The sequence below is a fragment of the Tripterygium wilfordii genome, chromosome 17, assembly GCF_013401445.1.
Source record: "Tripterygium wilfordii isolate XIE 37 chromosome 17, ASM1340144v1, whole genome shotgun sequence".
Classification (NCBI taxonomy): domain Eukaryota; kingdom Viridiplantae; phylum Streptophyta; class Magnoliopsida; order Celastrales; family Celastraceae; genus Tripterygium; species Tripterygium wilfordii.
In genome coordinates this window covers 12,912,595-12,938,534 of record NC_052248.1, presented here as the reverse complement: position 1 = coordinate 12,938,534, position 25,940 = coordinate 12,912,595, and the positions used below count along the sequence as shown (strand labels likewise).

General features: G+C 37.2%; 5 protein-coding genes and 1 pseudogene across 5 annotated transcripts; 3 read left to right on the top strand and 3 right to left on the bottom strand.

The window, feature by feature from the left end:
* Nucleotides 1-953: 953 nt before the first annotated feature.
* Nucleotides 954-1,751, bottom strand: LOC119982877. Its single transcript, XM_038826467.1, has one exon. It carries the CDS (start codon nucleotides 1,498-1,500, stop codon nucleotides 1,051-1,053), a length of 450 nt encoding a protein of 149 aa, XP_038682395.1. The 5' UTR covers nucleotides 1,501-1,751; the 3' UTR covers nucleotides 954-1,050.
* Nucleotides 1,752-4,412: 2,661 nt separating this feature from the next.
* LOC119983152 lies at nucleotides 4,413-4,989 on the bottom strand. Its single transcript, XM_038826836.1, has one exon. The coding sequence runs from the start codon at nucleotides 4,926-4,928 to the stop codon at nucleotides 4,494-4,496; it is 435 nt and encodes a 144-aa protein (XP_038682764.1). The 5' UTR covers nucleotides 4,929-4,989; the 3' UTR covers nucleotides 4,413-4,493.
* Nucleotides 4,990-8,064: 3,075 nt separating this feature from the next.
* Nucleotides 8,065-13,284, bottom strand: LOC119982828 (glycogen synthase kinase-3 homolog MsK-3). Its single transcript, XM_038826405.1, has 13 exons — nucleotides 13,062-13,284; nucleotides 11,741-11,936; nucleotides 11,551-11,643; nucleotides 11,408-11,467; nucleotides 10,997-11,269; nucleotides 10,091-10,165; nucleotides 9,816-9,872; nucleotides 9,586-9,726; nucleotides 9,447-9,497; nucleotides 9,029-9,124; nucleotides 8,865-8,948; nucleotides 8,622-8,724; nucleotides 8,065-8,525 (listed from the first exon to the last, which is right to left on the bottom strand). Exons 2-13 carry the CDS (start codon nucleotides 11,852-11,854, stop codon nucleotides 8,443-8,445), a joined length of 1,230 nt encoding a protein of 409 aa, XP_038682333.1. The 5' UTR covers nucleotides 11,855-11,936; nucleotides 13,062-13,284; the 3' UTR covers nucleotides 8,065-8,442.
* Nucleotides 13,285-15,783: 2,499 nt separating this feature from the next.
* LOC119982642 lies at nucleotides 15,784-17,933 on the top strand (annotated as a pseudogene).
* A 2,307-nt stretch (nucleotides 17,934-20,240) lies between these two features.
* On the top strand, nucleotides 20,241-21,564 carry LOC119982641 (short-chain dehydrogenase reductase 3b-like). Its single transcript, XM_038826120.1, has 2 exons — nucleotides 20,241-20,398; nucleotides 20,474-21,564. Exons 1-2 carry the CDS (start codon nucleotides 20,385-20,387, stop codon nucleotides 21,246-21,248), a joined length of 789 nt encoding a protein of 262 aa, XP_038682048.1. The 5' UTR covers nucleotides 20,241-20,384; the 3' UTR covers nucleotides 21,249-21,564.
* A 1,516-nt stretch (nucleotides 21,565-23,080) lies between these two features.
* On the top strand, nucleotides 23,081-25,882 carry LOC119982067 (40S ribosomal protein S13). Its single transcript, XM_038825247.1, has 5 exons — nucleotides 23,081-23,211; nucleotides 23,326-23,398; nucleotides 24,162-24,300; nucleotides 24,387-24,573; nucleotides 25,608-25,882. The coding sequence occupies exons 1-5, from the start codon at nucleotides 23,189-23,191 to the stop codon at nucleotides 25,639-25,641; spliced, it is 456 nt and encodes a 151-aa protein (XP_038681175.1). The 5' UTR covers nucleotides 23,081-23,188; the 3' UTR covers nucleotides 25,642-25,882.
* The last annotated feature ends 58 nt before the right edge of the window (nucleotides 25,883-25,940 follow it).

Here is a 25,940-nt window from a genome sequence, read left to right as displayed (position 1 = left end):
TTGACCTAGTGAAAAAAGAAGTATTTTAGAGGACATCATCCTTGTGTCTTTACTTGGAAGGAAAATAATGACGCTTGATCATAGTATAAAAGTTATAATAAAAAAAAACCACTATGATCAATTTATAAAAGACTTAAACGCGTCTTTCTAAAAGCCAATACTTTTTTGGTCTTTTTAAAATATATATGATAAAAGTATAGGAGAAAAAGAGAGAAGATGAACTAAGCATATATCAAATATTGAAAATTCTCTTTTGCGAACGTAATTTACGGAATTGTTTCAACCGTTGATTATAACAATGTCCAATATGTTTCGGCCATCAATTTGCAACAATCCCTTTTTCTTTTTCTTTTTCTTTTTATTTCAAAGCCCTAAAGAGAAGCCCAATGATAATGTTCTGCCTGTGGCGACTATTCCCAATGACTTCGATAAAGACCACGCATTCGAGTGAAGACACCACTTTCAATGTCTTTGGGAGAAGACACCGCTTCCATTACTAAACTTGTCATGGATTGTGATTACCATTTCGGGTGACTCTGAGTGAAGACGATGTCATGACTTCGATGTGAGTGAGGAAGCAAATCGCGATATTTTTAAAGGAGAAAACAAATCCGTATTATAGGTCCATAAATTATGTCCATAGGAGAGAATTACTCATCAAACATATACGAAAAATTAAGGGAGAAGTTCTCAAATGACCCTTGTACTTTAATGAAATGATCATTTTGACCCTTGAACTTCATTTAAGATCAATTTAACCCCTCAACTTCTAATAATGTAATTCGTTAGCCCCAAGCCTATTTTCCGTTACTAACATGACATGTGTCTTTCAAACTTACTGTCACATTAGTTAAATTGTCGAAAATTGTAATGGAATACAGTTTTAAAAATTCAGGGGCTAACTTGATTCATTCGCAAAAATTCAAGAGTTATGTCAATACTTATCCCAAAAATTAATAATAAAAAAAGGATAAAATGTAAAAGTAAATTATTAGTTAAGTAATTAATTACATTGAAAAGCATCGGCCACAAGAACAAACAGTGATTTGACTAAAGTGAGAGTCTCAGGTCTATGGCTTCCTTGCAGCTTTCTTCTTCCTGTCTCTCATCAATATTTCTTGCTATATGACCCGCTGCTAAAGTCACGGGAAGGTCTTCTTTTAACTGTTTTTCCTCGTCCACAAAACCTTGACCCGCTGCTAAAGTCACGGTAGGACGAGGGTCGTCTTTTAACTCTCGTGCTGCCTCGTCCATAAAATCTTCACGTTGAAACGAAGGCTTCCAAACGACTTTTCTCTTCTTCCCATCATCACCGCCGTCAGCGGCGTCGTCTGCCGATGCATCAGGACCGTTCGTTAAACGATGACGGGCGTCGCGAATGCTTTTGATGAGAGCGAAGAACTTCTCCATCTTCTCTTCATCGTCAATATTATTACTATCATGACGATCTTGGTGGATTATTTTCCTCTTCTTGCTGCTGCTTGAGCTCTCTCCCTCCATGTCTGTCACGTTGTGATGTGAGAGGAAGTAGACAGTACCTGGCACTTTCTTTGTTGTTTCGTCGCTGCTTCTTGGTGAGTGAGAGACTTTAAATCATCAAATCCAATAATGCTAGCGATCCCAATTGTAAGTTTCCCAACCCTACCAATGCGGACATGGGCCCCACTTTAATTGTAAGTCTCACTCTACCGTAGTTTCTTCCTCTGTCTACAAAAGACCAAAAATGTATTGATCAATGACTTTTAGAGAGACGCGTTTAAGTCTTTATATATTGATTATAGAGGTTTTAATTACGATGTAGGACAAATTTAGTAGTTTTTATAATAATTAAGTCTTAGTTTAATTATTTAATTATTTAATTATTGTCTTGTTAGAAGTCCATTTTTAATTTTATTATTAGTATTTTTTGATAATTTTATATCTATTAGGGTTTTATAATTTTAGTATTTATAGGGTTATAAGTCGTCAGACTAAGTAATCTTTAAATCTTTGTATATTTGAAATAAAATAAGTCTATGTATGTTATTTTGAGATTTTTCTCAATTTTTTTGGTAGATTCTAAGTTATATTGATTTAATCGTGAACTAATCAATCGATCGATACTTTCTTATCCACATCATTTTAACTTTGCTATGGTCAAGCATTATTGTTTTTCTTCTATGCAACGAAACAAGGATAATGCCTTCTTTTCTGCTTTTTACAAGGTCAAAAAGGTTTGGTATGGAATGCCAAAAGAGAGAGTCACAAATGGTCGTGCTATGATCCAATCACAAATCATGAATAATTGCTTTTTAATTCATAATTTAGGACATTGTTAAACAATATATAAAAACTAGCTGGATTTCTTCTTGAGCGTGCTCTGATGAGAATTGAGAAATATTTGGTAGGTTTTGAAGTGGATTTAGAGATGTTGTTGGTCACTTTTGTATGCTTGTTGCATTACTTTTGGATTACTTAAGACCTTAATACCTTTTTCCTTATGTTAAGAGCCTATGAATTAAGGTAAATTTTCGATGGAGGCATGTTATAAACGTATTTTTATATTATTGTGAGTATTATAAAATATGATAATTTTTTTATTTATATTTAATAACTCATTATGTTGAACCATTAAATCTGAACAAATATATTTTCCAATTCGATTACCAATCCAGTTTTTACAACCTTGATAACAACATCATGAAGGGAAATTTATATTACTACAAATTAATATAACTTTATCAACAAAATTACTGGTAATTAACTACCTCAACTCATATATTATTTAATTAATCTCCTCATTTTTTTTAATTTAAAAAACACTTTACTCTGATGGGCCACCTAAAACATCAACTCAGAAGGTGTGGGGTGATATATGGCGTCATAGCTCCACGTCATGATGACATGATACACGTGGCAAATGAAAGTCCCTTGCCCAAACATCAAAGTATGTCGCATGCATTTTGTTAGGACTAATGTTATATCCCAATTATAAACGTTCCAGTCATCCCAGTGTTTATGTGATAGGTTGAGAGAGATGTTGTAGTTGTTCGGCGGTGTCTGTTAACGTTGTAAATTATAATACGGTGTCGTCCATAATGTCTGACGATATTCGTTTTAGTTTTTGTATTTCTTTTTAGTTTTGTTTGTGTTTCGCCTACCTTCGGGTAGGCAAATTGTCCACCTTGAGTGGCTCTGTATTGGTCCTCTAATACAAAAGTCTCTGACCCTCCTTTTGACATGGAAAAAATATAGGTCCCACTTAATTCACTTCAACTCTCATCTCTCAACCGTAGTTCCTTGTGTTTGGTGCTCAGATTAACTTGGTGCACAAATCTCCTCCTCTCTCAAACGAGAGCCTCGAGCCTCATCTCTCTCAACCCAGACCTAGAACATAGTTCTTACATGGTTGAAGATAACGGACAAGATACACATTTCCACACCACATCTAGAAGACTAGAACCATCTTTTTTCTCTTTTTCATTCGGTGTACCCATGTTTGACAACAATGAACAAGCTTTGTTAGTGTTTCTCTGGTTTTTCTCTCTTGTTTGTGTCTCCTCTTTCTTTCTTTTTTTTATTATAGATTAGAGTGTGTTTGGATTGAGAAATTTGGGAGAAAGGAAGAGAAGAGAAATGTAGTTTCTTTTCAATTCATTTGTTTGGATAGTTTAGAAAAAATTATGGGGAGGGAATGAAGGGAAGATTTCATTAAATTTTTGTCAAAATTCTTACTACTCATAATAGAGTCATTTGGAGGGAAGAGATGACTAATTAAGTTATTTATAAATTAAAAACTTATTTTACCTTATACATAATACTTTAACATAAAAATAAGGATAAATTAATAAATTAAATCAATTTTCTTTCCTTTCGTTTTTTTATTTATCCAAACATGAGAGATAAAAATATTCATCACTCTCTTATCTTTCCTTCCTCCAAATCCCTCAATCCAAACACACTTTAATGGATAAAAATATGATAAAAATGGAAGAGAAAAGAAGAGAAAAGATAATAAAGAATGTTTGAGAGTTTTTTTTTAAAGTGGGGGGAGGAGGACGGCGACAAGCCTCCTGCCTTTCCTCCTCCCCTTGCATAGATCTATCATTCCCTTGTATGGATTTATTGTTTTCTTTATGTTTTTGTGCTGAATAAAGAATGTTTCAGAGTTTTTTCACCACATCGTCTCTCATGGCGGTGAGATCTAGATCTTCTTATCTATATGTCGTGGATTCTTCACCACACCGATTTTTTTGGTGTATTTCGACAACACATATTTGATGTACAATGACGGGGTTACTAGATCTAGTGGAGATGGATCTTTTTAATGAAGAATAAATCAATAACCTAGATTCAATCACCATGGATTGAATTGTTTGTTTTATACCCTTTTATATGTGTGTGTGTATATATGAAAAATTAATAATAATAAAAAAGGGTAAAATGGAAAGTAAATTATTAGTGATTAATTACATGAAAGCATGCATCGAGCACAAGAACAAACACCGACTTGACTAAAGTGAGAGGCTCAGGTCTATGACTTCCTTGCTAGTTTCTTCTTTCTGTCTCTCATCAATATTTCCTGCTACATGACCCGCTGCTAAAGTCACAGGAGGGTCGTCTTTTAACTGTTGCGCCACGTCGTCCACAACGCCTTCAGCCGCTGCTAAAGACACAGGAGGATCGTCTTTGAACTCTCGGGCTGCCTCGTCCATAAAATCTTCACGTTGAAACGAAGGCTTCCAAACGGCTTCTCTCTTCTTTCCATCATCACCGCCGTCCGCAGCGTCATCAGAACTGTTCGTTAAACAATGGCGGGCGTCGCGAATGCTTTTGATGAGAGCGAAGAACTTCTCCATCTTCTCTTCATCATCAATATTACTATTATCATCATGATCTTGGTGGATTATCTTCCTCTTCTTGCTGCTGCTTGAGCTCTCTCCTTCCATGTCTGTGACGTGGGAGGAAGAAGACAGTGGCTGGCACGTTCTTCGTTGTTTCGTCGCTGCTTCTGATCTCTTTATTTTGTTTTCAGCTACTACGAGTCAAGCCACTCTTTCTACTTTCTAGCTTCTTGCGAGGTCCATTACCACAAATGCCCTTCTTGCTTATGGTAGCACGGCAACTTACGACTCTTTGAATAAAGGGTATCTAGGTAAATTCCGCTAATCACACGGATCACACTGTTCTTAGATAAGAGTTGTGACGCAAACCATATGACATCACATGAGGCTAGATTTCTTATTATTGAGGGGTTTTGTTTTTATGAAATCACTCAACCATAACGTAGCGGGTTATCTTTTTGGATTTGGTGCGTAAGGAATCTCGTTAGAGGTTCGGTGTTCGATTCTAAGCTAGTCTTGCTATTTCGAATAATTTGCGTTGAGCATTGGTTCAACTACCATGTCAGGCAGGTTTGTGCGTGTCTAACCCAGCTCAACCCGAATTTGATCTTAGTGAGCTGTCTAAAGGGCATGTTTGTCGAGTTGTTAATGATAATGTAATTAAACACAGCAGCCCCACTTGAAAAACGTTTATGCCCTTAATTTATTTCTACTCAATTACTCATGAGTCATGACCTTTAATTTGGGACATCACTAACTTTTCTTTTTTAATAATCAAGTTAGTTTATAATCAATATAGTTTTATTATTTTTTGTAGAGCAAATAAAAGTAACATATATGTCATGTAGATTTTTATTTATTATTTTCTGGTTAAATTTTTTTAATGAATACCGCCCCGTGACGCGACGTAGTATTAGAATTTTTAAAATATTGTTATAATATAAATTGGAACAAATTAAAATCAAGGCATTCTAATAGAAAAGAAAATGAAAAAATTAGGGGTGACAAAACTTTGTCTAGTCTGAATGACCGAATTTGTTTGACCTAGATTAAACCAAATTCTGACATAAATTATATGTCCGAAATCTGAGTCCAAACATAAAAAAATTTCCGTTTTAAAATCGGATCAGGGTCCAAACACATAAATCTTGTGCAGACCCTAACTTGGATTAACTTATTATCCGATTTACTTGTCAGAATTTAAACTAATCCGGGTACGATCAATTAAGTACGTTTGAAATCAAATCTGGGTTAATGTCCGAACATATAAATATTTCGTAAACATGTGATGTTGTTCGATCCAAAACCCTTTTTTTCCCACCCCTAGAAAAACACACACACATATAGTAACCTAAGGTGCTCTGAACTCCAGAGGACCTTTTTTTTTTTGTCTTTTTTCCGAGAACTTCTAAAGACTTGAATCATGATAGGTTCCAAGTTGGGTTTGGAAATGTGCCAAACTGGTAAATATGTAATTTTCATCATCAACCAATCCAGAATTCCACTTCTTGCAATGACAATATCTTCTAGTTCTGGATAGATGGGGGCCTGAATGCATATTTCCTGGAATTCCTTGAATTTGGATGGGCCTCTCAAGTCTCAACCACAACACCTGGAAGGGTGGAACCCATATTGTTTAGGACCTTGTGTCTGCTACGTCTCCTTTGTTGAAAGGTAAGATTATTCTTGTCACTTTGTGTGTATTGACCCAAAATAATTATTCAAATAATGAAATTACTATCTTTAATTTGTTTCGTTAATTAATAGGGTTTAACAAACAAATCAAACCGATTAAAAACACCATATCGTTTCAAGGAAAAATCAATCCGTTTTGGAAAATTCATCGAAACAAACACCGCAAAACTCTTAATTTTGCAAAAAGATTGATTTCTCTTGTAACAAATGGAGTTTAGAAGTATTGCTTAAACCTAATAGATTGATACAAAAATGTTAGGGATCTCAGTAGATGAAATCACAGTCATCCCAACAATTCATTTTGTCCATTGATTGATGTAAGTGTAAGGGCTCACAAAATTTAGTGATTGAATCAGATGAAGACATGTTAATCACTAAGATCTAATTTATTAGGATCCCTATCACTTCTGATATTGATATTGTCTTCCTCTTCCTCAATTTTTGCCTCTTCCCATTATATGGGTGGGGGAGCCTGAACCTCAATCAGCCACTTCAATTTCATTAGTCATTTTTTATAGACTATATTCTAATTGGAGTATAACTATAAATTTTGTTTTAGTGGGTTGATGCGAGGCATGGTCATAGTGGTCAAAATGATCTCTTTCTAACTTTAGGCAGCAGCCCATGTGCATATATACACACATATAGAGTGTCCGAAAATACTAAGAATTCCAGTGTTTTTTGTGTCAGTTATCTCAAATATTGAGATGAACGCACATGATCTATGTGAAATCGTATACCCCATATGATTATATGAAATCGTATGCGTTCATCTCATCATTTGGGATGGCTGGATAAAAGCCACTGAAATTCACGAGATTGCTTCAAAACAATAAGGCAAGCACACAGATCTTCTCTTCTACCCTTGGTCCCTTCCCCATGGAGTTGGTTTGTTCAAGGGAATAATCTTTCTTAAAGCCTTAAAGGTAACCAGTCCGAGGGTTAAACTTTATATCTACTATGAAGGGATTGAAAAGAGTTTGGTACACAAGCCGAGACCTTTTTCATAGCATTCTACTCTTCTAACACATTTGTTTTTATTTGTGATTATATATAGTTAGGCTAGGCTCTGCAAGTGCAACACCCCCCACCTCATCACCACATCCATCCATCAAAGCTAGTGCTTTATGTCTTCAATGGGTCCCCCCCCCTTCCTTGTTTCAGATTCTCGTACACTTTTTCTTAAAGATTTCTTCTTAGTCCTAGTTATAACATTCTCTAATGTTATAACATTCTCTTGACTCTAGCACTAGGTATCATGGTTCAGTGCAGACTACAAAGCTTTATTTGCAGTTCCATACTGCTAAGACCACCAATGTAAATCCTCCCTCAATCCTGTGAGCAGATTCCTAAGGTGTCTTCCCATAACTATGTCAAAAGGTATGTTTTCGGAACAATAACTGATCGATCGGCATTAGGGTTGAAGATGGTGTCTGAAAACATCAGAAGACATATAATACAGCATTTGATCATATGAAAGAAATTAAGTTCCACTTCAAAGAAATGAGTGGTTGTATCCTCAACAGAGTTTTCAGTTATCCTTCACTGGCAATAAACAGGCGCATTGCAACTAACTTGATATTATGATTACGCGTAATAGGATTCCTATTACAATTGCACTACATTGAAATCAAACGGGCCTAAATACATTATTACAATCTGTTATCAACTATAACTACAGTTCCATAACCACCGAAAACAGAAATCGAAAAATAAAATAAATCATAGGGTGTCATCTGAACATACTATCTATGTGGCATCAGCAAGAAGGAAGAAAAAAAGGGAATAAAAGAACAAGTGAACATGACAATATAACACAGCTTTGGTAGGATCATGTAAACTAGAAACAGCTACTTTCTACAGCTGTTATCATTTTCCAGCAGGTTGAAGTTGAAAGCAGTAACTAGACAGAGACCAACATCATTCATAACCCAAGGAAAGCACACTGCTTCCTCGCATGCTCTGGGATAAGCCGTGGCAGCATCTCCGCTGGCACTCCTTTCAGCTCTGACAAAATCGTAACAGGGTTAACAATTTACATCAATTATGCATTTCAGTGGAAACTGGAACATCGTAAACCATCATTTCAGCAATAATTTTTACCATGAGCTTTGAAGTTGAACAATGGGGGCAGTAAACGCCCATTAGGTAGACGGCTGTTAGGATCACGTAGCTCATCAAAGAAGGGATGAACCAAGGCCTCTAGCTGCATTCAAATCGAAAAGTATCAACTATGAAGCTCGACAACGAAAGAAAATAGAAAAATATATGCAACCATATATAGATATATAGAACCCCCAAAAGAAAAGAGAACAAGAAAGACGGAAGAGCTTAAATTGTACTCACAGCAGTGCTTCGAAGGTTGGGAGAGTATTGCAGCAGTCTTGATACAAGATCCACAGCCTCTGGGGGCATTCGCTTGTGGAATATCTGACAATCGTAGATTATAGGTTAGAAAAATCTATCAGACGTCCCTAGAGAGTAGACAAACAAACTGGTATTTTGAATACCTTGTGCCATGGGTGAGCTTTAATTTGTGGGAATTTAAACTCTGTGTAGTTTGGGTTCATACACTTAATTTCCTCTCTAGTTGGTGTGCCCAAAACCTGCACAAGTGCCACAAAAGAAAATACATAAACAACAGAGCAGTTGCGGTGGATAACATGATGGTAGATGAATCTATGCTCATTAGCCATGGCAAACAAGCAGGGGAAAAGAAATGAAGAATACAGTTATGGTATCCAGATGTACGTGATAACATGAAAGACCCTTATAATCAATATACAATAGAATTGTCATCAAAGAACATTAAGTGATGTAAGAACTATCAGACAACTAAAAACTTAATCAAGCACATAGATGCAGCTTCAAAAGCATTGTATGATAAAGATCTGGCAGTTTGGTTAGGAATTTTATGTCTTGTATTACCTTGATAATTTCAACCAGCTGGTCGACTCCACTCTCACCAGGAAAGAGAGGCTGGCATCAACAAAAGAGTTTGTGATTAGTTGAATGTCAATAATAACTTGGTCCCGTAGGAATGAACCATTACAATGAAGCTAACTACCTGTCCAAGCAGTAACTCAGCCAAAACACAGCCAGCAGACCAAATATCTATTGCAGATGTATATTCAGTTGCACCAAATATGAGTTCTGGTGCTCGATAATACCTAGAACAAATATAAGAAATGTTCGGTTCCCCTTTCACCTGAGAAAGATACACCAGATTAGCAAGGAATATATATAATTGTTCAAAAAGAAAATACAACAAAAAATTAAGACACTATAGTTACATACCAAAACTTTGGCACTTCCAAAGTCGCATAGTTTTAGCTGGTGTGTATGTGGGTTAACCTAAGACAATGAGGAATTCATTAGTCGACATGGTACTTTGTAAGAGTGATTAAACAATATAGGAGATAAGAAACCAGGGCAATTCACTAACAGAAACCAGAAATCTGAGCCTCAGAATTTCCAGCATACACAAATGAAATATACATGTTGAAGGAGAAAAGGAAAAGCAAAACATTGGTGAATGCCGAATTACTAACATGCTCCATGTTTTTACATACCAATAAATTTTGAGGCTTGATGTCCCTGTGGCACACACCAATGCTATTATGAATGTAAGCAAGAGCCCTACAAATCTGTATCAACCAACAATAAAACATTAAAACTTGATGTAAGCATCAAAATCATAAGATTAAAATTCAACATAACCAAGTATTAGAAAGTGCATATTGATAAAATGTTGAGATAAGCACGTTGGAATAATTTTATTATTTACATATTATTTTAAGGGCTTCATATAAATGACTAGACCCATAAAAGAATGTTCTAAGCTTGAAGGCTCAAAGTGTTGTCCTGAAACAATATATCAGCCCTTGGATACTCATCCAAACGAGCACCCCCCGATGAGGATATTACCTATCCATGAAAAAATTTCACTTCCAAGATTGCCTATTATGATTTTTAATTTTCAATTTCCTACAGCATCGGGAGGAGCACACAGGCTGGATCTGGAGTAGTTGGATGTTACAGGAGGGACACTGTGCTTGACATTGTAGAAACTCGACAAAAGGGAGATGGTTAAGGTACACAAGATATAGAATCCCACTACGGATAAATATGAAGAATCTCAAGGTATTGACAAACTAAATAGAATCTAAACTAGTTGGGCTTAGCTTTTTGCGTCCAAGATAGTATCTAAAAGAAGTTATCAAGAACTTTATGCACAGTCGCATGCGCTTGTACAAGAGATACCCAGAGTATATTATGCTAACAAATGGCCAGGAAAAGACTTTCTTGTTCCAGCAAAAAAGGGAAACAGCAATCAAATATCGCTCCATGATTTAGATTATGTCAACAATCTAAATCATACCAATTAAACAGTATCTTGATTCTTGACTAGGCAGCTTGAGAGTAACTTGGTCTAGAGCATAGTAGAAAGGAACCAGTGACATTTATACAAGTCATACCTGGTAAAAATATAGTTTCACGTATATCAGTGGCATCCTTTGATTCATCTTATTGTAGTGCTTAATCACCCTATGGACTGTCTCAGGAACATATTCAAGCACCAAATTAAGGTAGAGCTCATCCTTTTCAGTTGTTGAGAAGAAGCAGTGTTTGAGAGAAACAACATTGGGGTGGTCTAGAAGGCGCATTGTTTGTAGCTCACGGTTCTTGTACCTCTTATCTTGAAGAACCTTTTTAATAGCAACAGTTTCACCGGTCTCTAAACATTTGGCCTGCATATCCACACAAAGGCATAAAAACGAGTTCAGTAGTGTATTGAAATAACTACATCAGAACCAGCCTAATCATGCACTGAATGTCCAAATCCAAGAAGTCATTCAAGCAGTGCCCAGTATTAATCAACAACCAACCTGGAAGACTACTCCAAAAGATCCTTGTCCAACAACGCGCTCAGCCATATAGCTTATGGTCTACATGTTTCGAATCAAAATCTGATCAGCATTCAATACACGGAAATCTACTCAAACAAGACAGAGAAACTTATGAGACTAACCTGTTTTGGCTGCCCATTTTTGCCACCAATAGTTGTGACAATTATATGACCTGTCTCCGTTCCATTGCCATCAACAATATTTGCTTCCATTTCCTGTATCATCAATTGCTTTCAGAAAACTAACATTGAAAATCGAAAATATTCAACAAAGAACAGTTGTTGGAAACAAGTAACGAGGAGGATCATTTACCTTGTCATCTCTGATTTTCATATCATTCATCTCATCAGGTAACCTGTCCACACCAATAGCATTACCAATAGGATCTTTAAATCCAGAAGCCCGCACTACACCAACAGATGCCATTCCTGAGAAAGAGAAATGAGCAGATTCTCCTCCAAAGTCACCTTATATACTCCTCCACCTAATATAACAATCAATAGCTCACCTGCAGAAGGAATAACTATATTATTTGAGCTCTGTCAATGCAAAACCAAAGACACATTTACATATGTGTGAGTGTCTGTATGCGTATGTATAGACTATAGACAGACGCTGAGAAGCAGATAGTAGCAGGCATTTGCACAACACAAACAAAGAATAACACAATTAGCTTTCATGCTTTAGTAATCCTGTAAGCGATGACCCGAGCTTGTAAGAAGATGAACTTACACAAAGATACTTAAGCCAAAAGTTATAAAAGAAGTCACATAAACACAGAAATTAGTCCTCATTATAAGGTGCCACTTCTCCAGTGCAAATGACAGACATTCAAGGCACAGGCTGGCAATGACGATGACACATTCCTTGAGAAGGGAGGATCCAACCAAACTCATTCATGTGGACCCTTAAGAGATTTGCCTATCTTCGGTAATAAGTGAAAACTACTCAATAACAAGTCATGGCCATAAAAGTTTACAAACGAGAAATTTACAGAGTTCCGTTGGAATACAAAACAAACCCAATTTTAGCATGAAATCAGTGGCAACTTCTTGCAAATTACAGTAGATGAATGCCTTTATTTCCATAGGATACCCAGATCATTAAAGCTAGTCTTACACAGGTGCACAAGGACAATCAACCATGAAGTAGGTTCCTATTAACAGAATGCTAAAAAGCAACTACAGGTCATCACCATTGCTTAAATTAATGATCTGCTAAGTACTAACACCAAAGTACTGTCCATTTTAAATTCTCGTTAAAGGAGACAAAAACCATCTGCATTTTAGGACCATAACTATCATTTTTATCTAAATTACCCAAAAATACCAAAGCAAAAAATGCTACGGAATTAAACTAATAAGGAAAAAACGTAACAAGCGGAAAAAAGAAAGATGTACAAGACCCTTAAAGCATCGAATCTGAAGATTTCCTCATTAACCATTAAACCAAAGAAAGCAAATTTAGTTTCAGAGGAGCAAAATAAGAAACCCCAAAACAGAAGGAAGGATCTCAAAACACAGATCGAGAAAAAGATAAGTACTGAACCAGACCCAGAAACTAAATATGCAGACAGAGAATTAAATTCATTAAACTGAAACATAAACAAGAAATAGAAGATGAAAAAAATCACCGATCGGGTCTCAAATCTACGGAATAAAGCAAACGAAAATGATGGATTCATCAACCCAGTCACGCAAATGGGTCTTGGCAGAAGCACTTAACACAAAGCTCTGCTACACAGAACAAGAAGAAGAACGACAGAGAAAAATGTTGAGGAGGACGGAAAATGAATGGTTTTTGAGGAGTGGTGGAGGTGGGGTTTGATGACAGTCAACAACGCCACAAAAGAAACCAGACATTTATTTTATCTCTTTCACTTTCAACAGTGTCCACTCCCTCTTTTTGACCGTTCAAACCCCATTCTTTCCACTTTCAAACTTTTCTTTGTCTGTTGAATAAAGAGAACCCACTGACCAACCCATTATATAAAATTCAAAACCCATTTCTTTATGAAAGGCAGGTACAGGTAGGTTTAATCATGGAAACTCAAGTATTTTCTTAACATATTTTCTCCAATCGAGATGAATCTCGTGAAGATTGTTTATTTGTTCTTCTAGGTAGAAGTAGTAGTTATGAGAACAAACACAAACACAATGTTTATTTTTTCAACATTATGTGCTTTATTTGACCGAATCCATGCATTTTATACATGGTTTTTGTCGACTTTTTTAGAACTTTGACGGTGATTTTTTTTTTTTTTTTCCTGGTTGAAGTTGCACTTGACAACTTGTCCATGTCAACATTGAATTATTCAATTTTGAAAAATTAAAAGGGAATTTCTTGTCCTTTGAACGGGCTTTAAATTCATAGTTTCAGTCGTGACGAAGAAGTTTTTATCACCAATCTTTCTTTGAAGAATTCGCCAAACGGTATAAATTAGAAAGGTCTTCGTAGATAGTACACGGTTTTGATCCAACTTATTGTGTGAAATTAAAAAAAATTTAGACCCATGATCAAAAAAAAACTTATATAATATCCTCCTCTTCCATTAAAAAAAGTATAAGGGATCTTGTCCATTCTTTTTCTACTTTCTTTTTTTTTCCCCTTTTCATATTCATAATAAAGCCAAGCCAACTATTTTACTTTCTCTTTTGTCATATACTATACTTTTGGCATGCCACTGTTGGACCGGATTTTGAAGTTGAAGCCCAAATTTCTGGTAGGCCTAAATTTATGATGGTTGGGCTAACACGTAAGATTAGTGGCATCGAAGTTGCTCTTACACCTACTAATAATTTCAGGTGCCCATAACACCTTCAAACCAATTAGACAACCAGATTTTCTCTACGAAAACAAACGTTTTCAAATGAAGCCACTCAATGCGAAGCCATTCACTAATATTAGGTCTTTCTTTAACGTGGCTTTTGTGTATACTATTATTTATGTGAAAGAAGTTTTGGTTGGGACGGTAAAATTGGTTGTGGTAGCCAAAGGCGGGTGGGCGTACATTATAGTCACCAGAGGCACGGACCTCAGTGACCCGAAAAAAAATTCCACTAACTCTAGTAAGGGATGATGTGGAGGCCCCCAGTGGCATTAGCCCAATCCGTTAAACTATTATCTTAACTTACAAGTCCACCCAACCCTCCTATTATTCTAACCCAAAAGCTCACTCAAACCCAGCTCACTATCAATACATCTTGTTTGTTGCCAAACAATCAATATGTCTTATGTCTCTATATCATAGTTTTAAGAACAAGACCATATCGCCGGTCAAATCGGAAATCTCGTGAATCGGCGGGACAATCGGTTTTTTGCTCCTACCATACCGTTTGAGAGATTGAATCGGGAATAAATAGGTTAAATCGTGGATTTTGAAATGAACTGTGAACCATCAGTTTCAAAAAAAAAAAAAAAAAAAAAACTACTCTCATAAATCTACTCCGTAAATCAAAAAAACTGCTCTTTTCGACTTAAAAAATCATTCTCATTCTCTTTCGCCATCAAGTCCTCGTTCATTCTGAGCCTCTCCCTCTCACTGCTCCGAACGTCCACTTTCTCTTGCATTTGGAGTAGGCACTGCAGATGGATTGGGTCTTGGTTACTACAACGACCTCGTTTTGGGATTGTTGATAGAGATGGAAGATGATTGGGATGGGTGATTCGGTGGAGGACTCGAATGGGATGGGTGATTCGATGGAAAGCTCGACTGGGATTGTGTGAGTTACTGGGGTTGTTCTTCGGCTAGAAGGATGTGTAGGTGATGGGGTCACGGAAGACGTAGTGGATAAGAGGTCGTATCTACAAAAGATTTAATGGTTTGGGACTTCAGAGGTAATTATCGCAAAATACTACATATTTATGATTTTTCAAAAGAAAAAATTTAGGACAACAAAATGGTGCATAGTACCTCTCCTAGATCCGTTGGGAATGCAATCTTCTCCTATATCAAAAGAGGCCATAAAACGCCAATTGTGTCTTAGCCTAACGGCAAGCGCAGGCGGCATGGCTAACTGAGGTACCGGGTTCGAGTCCTCTTATTAGCAAAGTGGTACTGCGCCTCTCCAAAAAATCCCTGGGGGGTTTCTGGAGTATGGGGCCGTGTAAAAGCGGTGGGGTCAGTCACTTAAAAAAGCTTACCCGACACAGTTTAAAACCCTGAGGGGTAGCTCAGCTGGTAAGACCTGGACAGTTACACTGACAGGTCCAAGGTTCGAGCCCCCAAAGGGCCACTGGAGGCTTACATGGTCGTTAACTTCAGGGCCCGTGGGATTAGTCGAGGTGAAGTAAAGCTGGCCCGGACACCCACGATAATCAAAAAAAAAAAAAAGAGGCCATAAAACGCACGCGTGTCCATAGTCAAGCCGAAATTCCAACATACAGCCACCGATTTACCGGTCCCCATTTTAAAATGATGCAGCTACTCCTACTCCTACCCTCTCTTTTCATGTGCAACTTGCCAATACCGTCATTGGCGATCGTTTGAAGGTTTGAACGAACGAACTTGAAATTGCGACAGAGAGAAAAAAACCCAAGTTGAGAAAATATCTCTTGTGGTTGTTGAGAGATTGAAGTCTTTGAAATTGTGGTGGGTGTGTTTCCGATTTTTGATATTTTTGTGGATTCTTACACTGGTTATGAGAGAAAATGGTAGCTGGAGCAGAGGTTGTGAGTCAACAGAGCGTCACTGCGTTGGAAGTTCAAGTCTTCGCTAATGGAAGCGATGTTTGTGAGATCGATGAGGTCGTTTCGATCTCTCCCGGAAATTCGATCAAGTTCGCGTCCCCGAACCTGTCTCCCTGAATTATCGACTACGTCCCTGGTGAGTTCTTTGGTCTTTCCTGTTTACAACCATGTTTCTATTAGTTTGTGATTATGGGTTTGGGGTTTTTGTCTATTGGATATGGAAGTGTTGTGAATCAAATTTTTTGCTTAGTCTTTTTGTTTCTGTAAATTGAATTGATTTCTGTTTGAATATGTGGTAGAATTTCCACCCCCTGAAATACTAATTTGATAGTTGTGTAACTTTCAAAAGGGTACATTGTCTAACTGAGGATCAAACCATCTAATTATTTTGCAGACTGGTATGAGTTGATGAGGTTCTGCCCCAGTCATGGTTAATTAGACGCTATATGAGCTCGGGCAGAAAGAAACTTGAGTTTCCCCCTCTTTGAGGTTCTATTTACATACAACTACCTGAGGATTTTATGATGAAATTATTGTCCTGCGAGTTGTAGATAGTATGAGATCCTCAACATCTACTTGAATACTCATTTTTAATAGTGTAGCTCCAATTCATAAAGATGTTGTCATTCAACTTTACTATTATTACATCTATGCAAAATTAGATGTCATACTGTGTTAATTCTGCTGATGAGATTATTTCCTCTGTTTTTTCCTACTCAATGGTTCGTTTAATGGAGTCGGAACTACTAGTTTTGACAATTCAATACTTCAAGTGGGTAACCTATTTCAAAATTGCTTTCCTTTTACCATAAGTTCTACGGACAAGGTACCAGATGTGTCTCATGAATCCTCGATCTTGCAATTTGTCCCCAACATTCGTTCTGGGAGCTTTGCTGACATCGATCCCAGGAGATACATGGAAGATGAGCATATACAGATAAATGATCTATGTACTCACTATGGCTTGCTCTTTGAGTTTCCCAAGCCAAGTGCTTTTTATGGGATAATTAATTTTCAGCCTTTTAGGTACTACCACTGCATATGTTGTTAGTTGTTACTGATTTTGTTTTCTAAGTGAGATTTGATGTATTTTACAGGTTTTTGATGGTCATGGAGGACCTGAAGCAGCATCCTATATCAGGAAGCATGTCATGAGACTGTTTTTCGAAGATGCCAACTTTCCCTAGACATCTGAAGTTGATAATGTCTTTGTGGGAGAAGTTGAAAACACCTTGCGTCAAGCATTTCTTCTTGCTGATCTAGCTTTGGCAGATGACTGCAGTGTGAGCAGTTCCTCTGGGACTACTGCACTTTCTGCTTTTGTATTTGGAAGGTAGTTTCATCTTCTATAGTCTTTTGCGGATGATTTTTATGCTTATTGCTTAGTTTTGTAATTACGTATATATATTTGACACCATGTGTATCCTTTTATTTCCTGGTTCTTCTTGTTGACTGATCCTCTTCTTTTCTATTTCAGACTATTAATGGTGGCCAATGCTGGTGACTGTCGAGCAGTTCTATGCCATAAAGGAGAGGCAATAGATATGTCTCAAGACCATAGGCCTATTTATCCACTGGAAAGGAGACCTGTGGAAGAATTGGGTGGATACGTAGATGATGGATATCTCAATGGAGTGTTATCTGTTTCTCGAGCCCTTGGGGACTGGGACATGAAGTTCCCTCAGGGTTCTCCTTCTCCTCTTACTACACAGCCAGAATTTCGACAGGTGGTTGTAACGGAGGATGATGAATTTCTGATCATTGGTTGTGATGGCATAAGCTACCTCCATCAATGAGAAACTCACTTAATCATGAACGAGCAAATGTTTTACAATCCAAGTGAAAGTGTTGAGCGTAATAGCACTTTTAATTAGTCATTGAATAATTTGACCTAATTTAATTTGGGAACCCATTTTTCAAATGTTTCAAATTGGATATCAAAATTTAAATTTGTTTCATCTAACTCACACTAATAGTTTTCTACTTCGGGTCAAACTATTTACTTAGGTCAAATTATTCCGTGACCAAAAGTAACAAATATGCAATATTTCAAATAAAAAAGGTGGGGGGCAATTGCTGTTGCCCTAACAATGACATTATCATTATTGAAGGAAATACTTCAGATTTCATAATAATGTTGCACATACAAAAAAAAGAAACGCTAGAAAGGACCAAGCCCAAAAATATGGGAAGAGGTGGGTTATGGCCACTCGCTACCCAACAAACTTTAAAGCCCAAAGAAAAGTGTGGGAATACTTCTGGCCCAAAGCAGCCCCTTTGATCATTCGTCCATATAGTTATTGCTTATCACCAGTCTTAATCACAAAGTTTTTCATCCTATCTCTCTCAAATGATAAGATAGACGCACATGTGGGATATGTGAGACTCACGATTTTCACATGAATCATGTGCGTGAAAATGCCGACACTGATGTCCATTGCATTTTTGTTTACTTGTCTTAATTTCCAACACATGCAGAGAGAAGACAGTTGACTTGGATGAACGACTTATATATCGCTAATAATTAAAATCGGTAATCCAAATTTACTGTGCACACCCTTTGACTCCATTGTTGTTGGAAAAAATAATACTACGCATGAGGATTATAAATAACACCAATAATTTTTAGCATGGAAAACCCTTTTTGAGGTAAAAATCACGGGAAGTTTAGGGCATTTATTCTTTTTGAGGTAAAAATCACGGGACGTTTAGGCCACTTACCCTATCTGAGGTAAAAATCAGGGGACGCTTAAGTCACTTAAAATCTTCCACTATATTAATGGGATTACAAAAGTCATCTTGGGCGGATCACTCACACAATGCAACAATTGTATAACTTTAATATGTCGACACTCACAAATTAGTACTCACTTTTCTTCTCATACTCACTATGAGGTTTTCTTTTCTATTTTTCTCTCAAAAATTTACTGCTTTGAGGCTCTCTATATTTTCTCTCGCAGCCCGCAGGCATGCAATGAATTTTCTTCCTTGCATGCATGTGGACCAGTGAGACATGCACTGCAATGAATTATTGCAGTGAGGACTAATTACACAGGGACTTTATTTTCTTTTTGTGGAAAGTTGAGGCATGCAATAATTCTTCCATGCCGTCTGAAATAAGGCACGAAGACTGTGCTGCATGTGTTGTGGAATATCTATCTAAGTTTGTCTTCATCTTCAATTGGGGTGAAGACCAACAATTGTGTCATTGTATCGACCATTGCTCACCATAAATCAAGTAACCTTTATTCCGTAATTGTTGATTCATTCGATTGCTCTTCCGAAACTTGTAGCTCAACTTCCCCTTTCTTCCGGAAGCTGACAAAAAATTAAAGCAAAGAAAATTATTCAGGGTATAAATATAAATGGGACCAGCAATTAGAGTGTTGCCATTTCTCAACTGTTTGATGGACATGTTACGCTGAGAAATTATTGGTTACCCAAAAAATATGTGTCATTCCCCTTAAAGAAACGGAAGAATAGACAATTGAACATATTGTAACAATTAGGGTCGTTTGGTATAAAGTATGATTGACAGAGTATATGTTGTTGATTTATAATAGAGTATAAGCTGTGAAATACGTTGTTTAGGTTTTTGGTAAAATTAAATCCAAACATAGAGTATAAGTTGTTAGTTTACCCATCAACCATAATAATGATGGTTGATTTTTTTCGATCTACACCCAAACTACTTCTGTTTATAGTTCTGTTATGATTCTGCCTCAAATTACTAGATTTGTCTTGGATGAGTTTCAAACTGACAGATCTGGTTCTACAGATGAAAGATTGTTGTTTCAATCCTACCTGAGTGCGAAGACAATAGTCCTCTGTTTATTTTGTATGGTTTCTTTTTTTTTCTCTAAAGTTGGGTGTTCTACTCAGTGAGTGCCCATGGTGTCCGTTGGTATCGCCGGTAGATGTTGAGTTTTTTTAATTTGTTGTTGGGACTTGTCTTGATGAGTTTCGTCTACCTATTGAATGGAGAAAATTATCACATGATCTGATATTCTGTATTGGTCTTTACAATGCAATTATGCTTTTGACCTGTCAAAAAAAATTGAAAATTTAAAAATAAATATGATCACAATTAAATTTTATATGGGTCCACCGTCCACACGTCCATCAATCGCTTATTTATTGTCCCCATCTTCTCTTCAAAGACTTCGCCATTCGTCTTCCACCTTTAGTTTTCTTATCACAGACTTCACCGTCACCATAAATCAAGAAACCTTCGCTTCTTGGAACTTCGAGCAAACACGATTCATCAATGTCTACGCCAAGGTACGTAATTAGATCTGTTTAAAAATCCATGACTATATACATGTTTTCATCAAATTTTCCATTAAAATATTCTAGATTGGAGGGCAAGGTAGCAATTGTGACCGGCGCAGCAAGCGGAATCGGCGAAGAAGCAGTGAGACTGTTTGTTTCACACGGCGCATTCGTCGTCGCTGCCGATGTTCAAGACGAACTGGGTCTTCAACTGGTGGCGTCAATAGGTCTTGAACGCGTCAGCTACCACCACTGCGACGTCAGCGACGAGAAACAAGTGGAGGAGACGGTGAATTACGCATTATCAAAACATGGAAAGCTCGATATACTGTTCAGCAATGCTGGAATCATGGGCCCGTTGACTGGAATTCTGGACCTTGACATGGAAGGATTCGACAACACAATGGCCACCAACGTTCGAGGGGCCGCGGCGACAATCAAACACGCGGCTCGTGCCATGGTGGGTAAGAAAATCCGAGGATCTATTATTTGTACTGCGAGTGTTTCGTCTTCGATGGGAGGTACTGGACCACATGCGTATACCGCATCGAAGCATGCTCTGCTGGGTCTGGTTCGGACGGCTTGCAGTGAACTGGGGGTGCATGGGATTAGAGTGAATTGCATTTCTCCATTTGGGATCGCGACGCCATTGTCGTGCAGGGCGTATAATATGGAGCCGAGTGACGTTGAAGCGAGTATTAGCGCTGTGGCTAATTTGAAGGGGATTGTTTTGAAGGCCAGGCATGTCGCAGAGGCTGCTCTGTTTCTTGCTTCGGATGAATCTGCTTACATTAGTGGCCATAATTTGGCGGTTGATGGTGGCTATACAGCGGTTAGTCATAGCTATTCGACAATCTAAAAGCAGTAACCTTACGCATTGCAGTGTTTTTTTTGTCCGTCCTAGACATATCAAATATTGAGATGAACGCACAATAATATTTAATATGTATAATAAGTGTTCATCCGAGATACATGGAACAAAAAAAATACTCTATCCTTTCGATCTAAAAGTGTTGATTTTGTTCATAGTTTGGGCAAAATGATCAATAATAAGTTATTTAATGTTGAAGAAGAAGCTTTGGGACCCAGCAATGGCATGTGCATTTTCCTTGTAATTTGTGAAATGATATGTTTTTAAAGTAACCTACTCCGCAATACTTGGCACAACTAAAGAATGTAATAGGTAAAAAGGTATTTTTCGTCTCTTAATTATGAGATAAGTTTTATTTTAGTCTTTATATTTTTTTTCCTTTAATTTTAGTTTCTTAATTATTAGAAAGTATCATTTTCATCCTTTAAATGAGATTGGAGTTGGAAAATGTTTGTTTGACATCTATGTGGCACGTTGAAGAAATTTAATCTGATGAATAATTAGATGTCACGTTGGATTTTTCCTTCGTCGAATTTATTCGAGGGATCAACGAAGTACTTTTTTTCATTGTTAGGATAAAAAAAAAGAAGAAAAAAAATTAAGAGACAAAAATAAAATATGATCAATAATTGAGATATGAAAAGTACCTTTTGTCGAATATAATCACAATCCAAAATACTATTATAAAGAAGAAATGACCGGCAACCACTCCTTCAAGACTTGTCACAGATGACACTCAACCTAGAAAGGACACTAGCAGGGTGGTACAACAAGGCACGTGACTCCAGAAGACTTTTCATCATGTTATTCTAAAAAACCTACAGTGATGTCTTTTCTTCTTTTTCTGTGTCGGTCTATAGCCGTTGCTCTCCTTTAGAACTAGTAGTAACAGTTTGTTGTATTTCAGACTCTAATCCAAGAAGATGTCTTCAGTTCAGCTTTAGCTAGTTAAATTCCTGATTGCGAGTTACATGATTGTGGATCTTCTCATTCCTACTCCGATCTTGTGGTACGGGAGTAACCAGTCCCTTGGGGGGGCCAAATCTCAAACGATACCATGGAAATTTATCTTTTATACATTTGATATGAACATAAACCTAAACCGTCAACCACGTACGCGTGCATAAATTACTCACTTAACGACATGGTAAATTGGATCGAAACCCAACACATAACTACAAAGATATCAATTTCGAGGAAATGCAACATTAATTAGCATGGCAGATGCACTGCATGTCAACCTGCTGCACTTGATCAGGACTAAAATAGTGCATGCACGCATGTACTGCGGTTTAAATATTGTTAAGGAGAAATGCTGGCAGCTACTGGTCGATCGTGTTAAGCATACTAATATACATATGCAACTTGGAGACCATAGAGAACACGTTTTAAGTTGGAATATATGTCCAAGTGCAATGTTAGCTAGCTAGCAATTGGCACAACACATGTTCTATAATAATAAACAAAGTCAACGTAAATGTAGATTCGATGTTCTAGCACAATTATTTTTAAGTGATTTACACTAAGTATCGGCCTAATTAACTTGTCCAGTGGATTTACGTGTGCCTATCGGCTAACTGGTTGAGAGTTCAATTACGAGCCCAGCTTGCTTTGTTGGATGTGGGCCTGTTGCGGCTTGTCAATTGGATGTAAAGTTGGGGCTTTGAGACAAACTGGGCCGAATCACATAAACTAGACAACTACTATAAACAAGCCCATCGGAGTCAAATACCACAAAGTTCAAACCCACTCCACATGTGTCTTTGAAGCCCATTGGATCATTCCCGAGGCCCAACCATGGAGCGAATAAAATCCAAAGACTCCCCTGCAATTGAGCGAAGAGTGAAAACCCTAGCAAGGTTGAGCAAGAGAGAAGAGCAGGTGCGTGAGCCACCCACAGAGGCAGCCGAACTGCGAAGTCCGCTACCATGGGACGCATGCACAGTCGAGGGTTTGTTCCACTGCCGAGTTTTCTTCTGTGGTTTTTCTATGATTATGATCAGAGATGTGTTCTTTAGCTGCTAATTTCGCCGCTAACATATTTGTTCTTCTTGGATGTTAACAGTAAGGGCATTTCCGCATCTGCTTTGCCGTACAAGAGGACCCCGCCGAGCTGGTTGAAGATCTCTGCTCAAGATGTGAGACACTTCAACCCTAAATCTCTATTATAGCTGTTTGTTTGAAGTCAATTTTATTTGTTCCTGGTTTAATTTTCTGGATACTGTCGGGAATGCTGTTTTCGGGTGATAGAGAATGAAAATATAACAAGGATATGCCGTAAGTCGAGAAAACTCTTCATAGGCGAGCGATTGTGTAACGTTTAGTTGAATCAATGACATTGTTCTCCTCTGTCATAAATGAGACATTTGTTGAAGAAATTTTCCATTTAAGAAATTGTACTTGTTTCTTGCTGATTTTTCCTCTTGGTGTTTTGGCTGGTGGAACGGAAGTGTCGTAAACTCAGTTTGTTGATTTTAATCGAGGACATTGAGTCATGCAATTCATTGGATAAAGTTTTTTACTTTAGTGAACCGGAAATTTTCTTCTACAAGTGAAAGGGTATAGTTGGTAGTGTTCAATTTGGGCTAAAAAGTCTATATGTTTATGGCCATTTGATATTCGAGAAACCTTGTACTAAATTTTTTGTAATCCAGGTTTTGAAGTTCAGTGTGAACTGTGTGATGGACTTTTAAATGTCTTCCGTGGAGGACTTACTAAAATTTGAATTCTATTTCTCAGAAAAATTTCTTAGGCTCAGTTGATTCACATACCCATCCTGCTGCCTTGATAATTAATTTTCTTCTGGCTTACCGCGAGTGCTTCCTGGACAACTTCCTTTTCATGTACTGATGTTCAACAAAATCTTTTCATCAATCATTGAGTTTTATGTTGATTTTCCAGGTTGATGAGAACATTTGCAAGTTTGCAAAAAAAGGTTTGACACCATCTCAGATTGGTGTTATTCTTCGTGATTCTCATGGTATTGCTCAGGTGAAGAGTGTTACTGGGAACAAGATTTTGAGGATATTGAAGGCACATGGTATGCTAACCTGTTAGCATTGTTTTTTCTGATTTTATGTTAAACCCATTGATTGCACTTCTTTTATCCACACAATTTTTTTCTAGGGCTTGCTCCTGAAATCCCTGAGGATCTGTACCACCTCATTAAGAAAGCTGTTGCAATCCGCAAACATCTAGAAAGGAATCGAAAGGATAAGGACTCCAAGTTCAGGTTGATTTTGGTTGAGAGCAGGATCCACCGCCTAGCTCGTTACTACAAGAAAACAAAGAAGCTTCCACCTGTGTGGAAATAGTGAGTATTTCTTCCTCTTCTTTTATCATACTATTGGGAAAAAAAAAACTCTAGGTTTTGTTAATGTGGCGAAAATGTAATTTGGGGAATAAACAATGATTCAATCATGCATGTTTTGGAAACCTGTAGTTAGAATGACGAGGGCAAGAATGGTAATCTAATGCCTTCATACTGGAGAAATTGTTGAGAATAATTTTTCTGTTGACGTGTAAATCATTTATAATTTATTAGCATCTGCTAAGTGAAGAATTTTTAGGGCTGACCCAGACCTTCGCCCTTCGGCAAATGAAATATTTTAGGGCTGGTGACATTTGATGTGTACCTTTAGATTGAAGAACTAGTAGCATAAATTTTCTATAGAACTATATTTGAGGTGGCTAAAGTAAACTAATTAACAATAGACGAACTACATCTAAAAAAACTGTGTGCTTGCTGGCGTGACTGATCTGAGCTATTGCATATGAAGTATGGTTTAGTTGATGGTCTGCATCCAGGTTTAAGGTGGTAGTATTACTTGGGTTGAGGGTCCTTAGAGCTATATGTATCAATAGAAATTGCACAATGTACATAACTAGCCAAGTATATTTTTTTGCTGGTTTGCTTCATAGATGTGTTTGCTGGTTTACTTCATAGATGTGTTGTAATACTTTTATTGTAACACGTCCTTAATGGCGAGGATGGAGCTGGCAGAATTGTTACACATGGTTTGGTCAATAATTCGAATGTGCAACGTAATAGCTGTAAGACACCTTGATAGTTCAATGTGCAACGTAATAGCTGTAAGACACCTTGATAGTTTTTTACTGGAATTTATCAAAAAGAATCTGTACTTCCTCAAGAATCATCTATCATTTGATTTCAAGGCACCTTGTCAAAGTTCTTTATCTTAGTACTTCCTGCTTTAGTTTCCTCAGATTTTGGGACAAGAAACTTTGCTGGACTTTCAACCAATTTGGATTCTCTGAGGAGTAGAGTAATATGTAAGTGTGGATTACAAAGCATTTTCACTTACCCTGGATTCTTTCTCCTTGCAGTGAATCGACCACTGCCAGTACACTAGTGGCTTAGGCAGAAAAAAGTTCCAGCTTTGGTGACTTCAATGGACGTGCTCTTGGTTGAGCATGAATCGTGTTTTTTTTTTCTCCTTCATGTTTTGATGTTTTCATTTTTTGAAATGGTGATTGGTGATGACTAAATTTCCTCTTTATGGGGCAAAAGTAATATTAGACTTGTTAAGGGTAAAATCTTTTATGTCATCTCTGTTGTTCATCTAAGGTGGTGGTTTATCTAAATTAGCTCAATTTAGCTAGTGTTCTTTTTTGTCAAGCGTCTGGTTTCGTCTTTTACTCTTTTCTTTCCGTTATGGA

What these genes read in the sequence shown, in the direction of transcription:
- LOC119982877 (XM_038826467.1), bottom strand. Translation starts at nt 1,500, where the DNA reads ATGGAGGGAGAGAGCTCAAGCAGCAGCAAGAAGAGGAAAATAATCCAC.
- LOC119983152 (XM_038826836.1), bottom strand. Translation starts at nt 4,928, where the DNA reads ATGGAAGGAGAGAGCTCAAGCAGCAGCAAGAAGAGGAAGATAATCCAC.
- LOC119982828 (XM_038826405.1), bottom strand. Translation starts at nt 11,854, where the DNA reads ATGGCATCTGTTGGTGTAGTGCGGGCTTCTGGATTTAAAGATCCTATT. An exon ending in TGAAAATCAGAGATGACAAG is followed by an intron (nt 11,644 to 11,740) that starts GTAAATGATCCT and finishes TTGATGATACAG; the next exon opens with GAAATGGAAGCAAATATTGT. An exon ending in TGAAACTATATTTTTACCAG is followed by an intron (nt 10,166 to 10,996) that starts GTATGACTTGTA and finishes TGGTTGATACAG; the next exon opens with ATTTGTAGGGCTCTTGCTTA.
- LOC119982067 (XM_038825247.1), top strand. Translation starts at nt 23,189, where the DNA reads ATGGGACGCATGCACAGTCGAGG. An exon ending in TGAAGATCTCTGCTCAAGAT is followed by an intron (nt 23,399 to 24,161) that starts GTGAGACACTTC and finishes TTGATTTTCCAG; the next exon opens with GTTGATGAGAACATTTGCAA. An exon ending in GAGGATATTGAAGGCACATG is followed by an intron (nt 24,301 to 24,386) that starts GTATGCTAACCT and finishes ATTTTTTTCTAG; the next exon opens with GGCTTGCTCCTGAAATCCCT.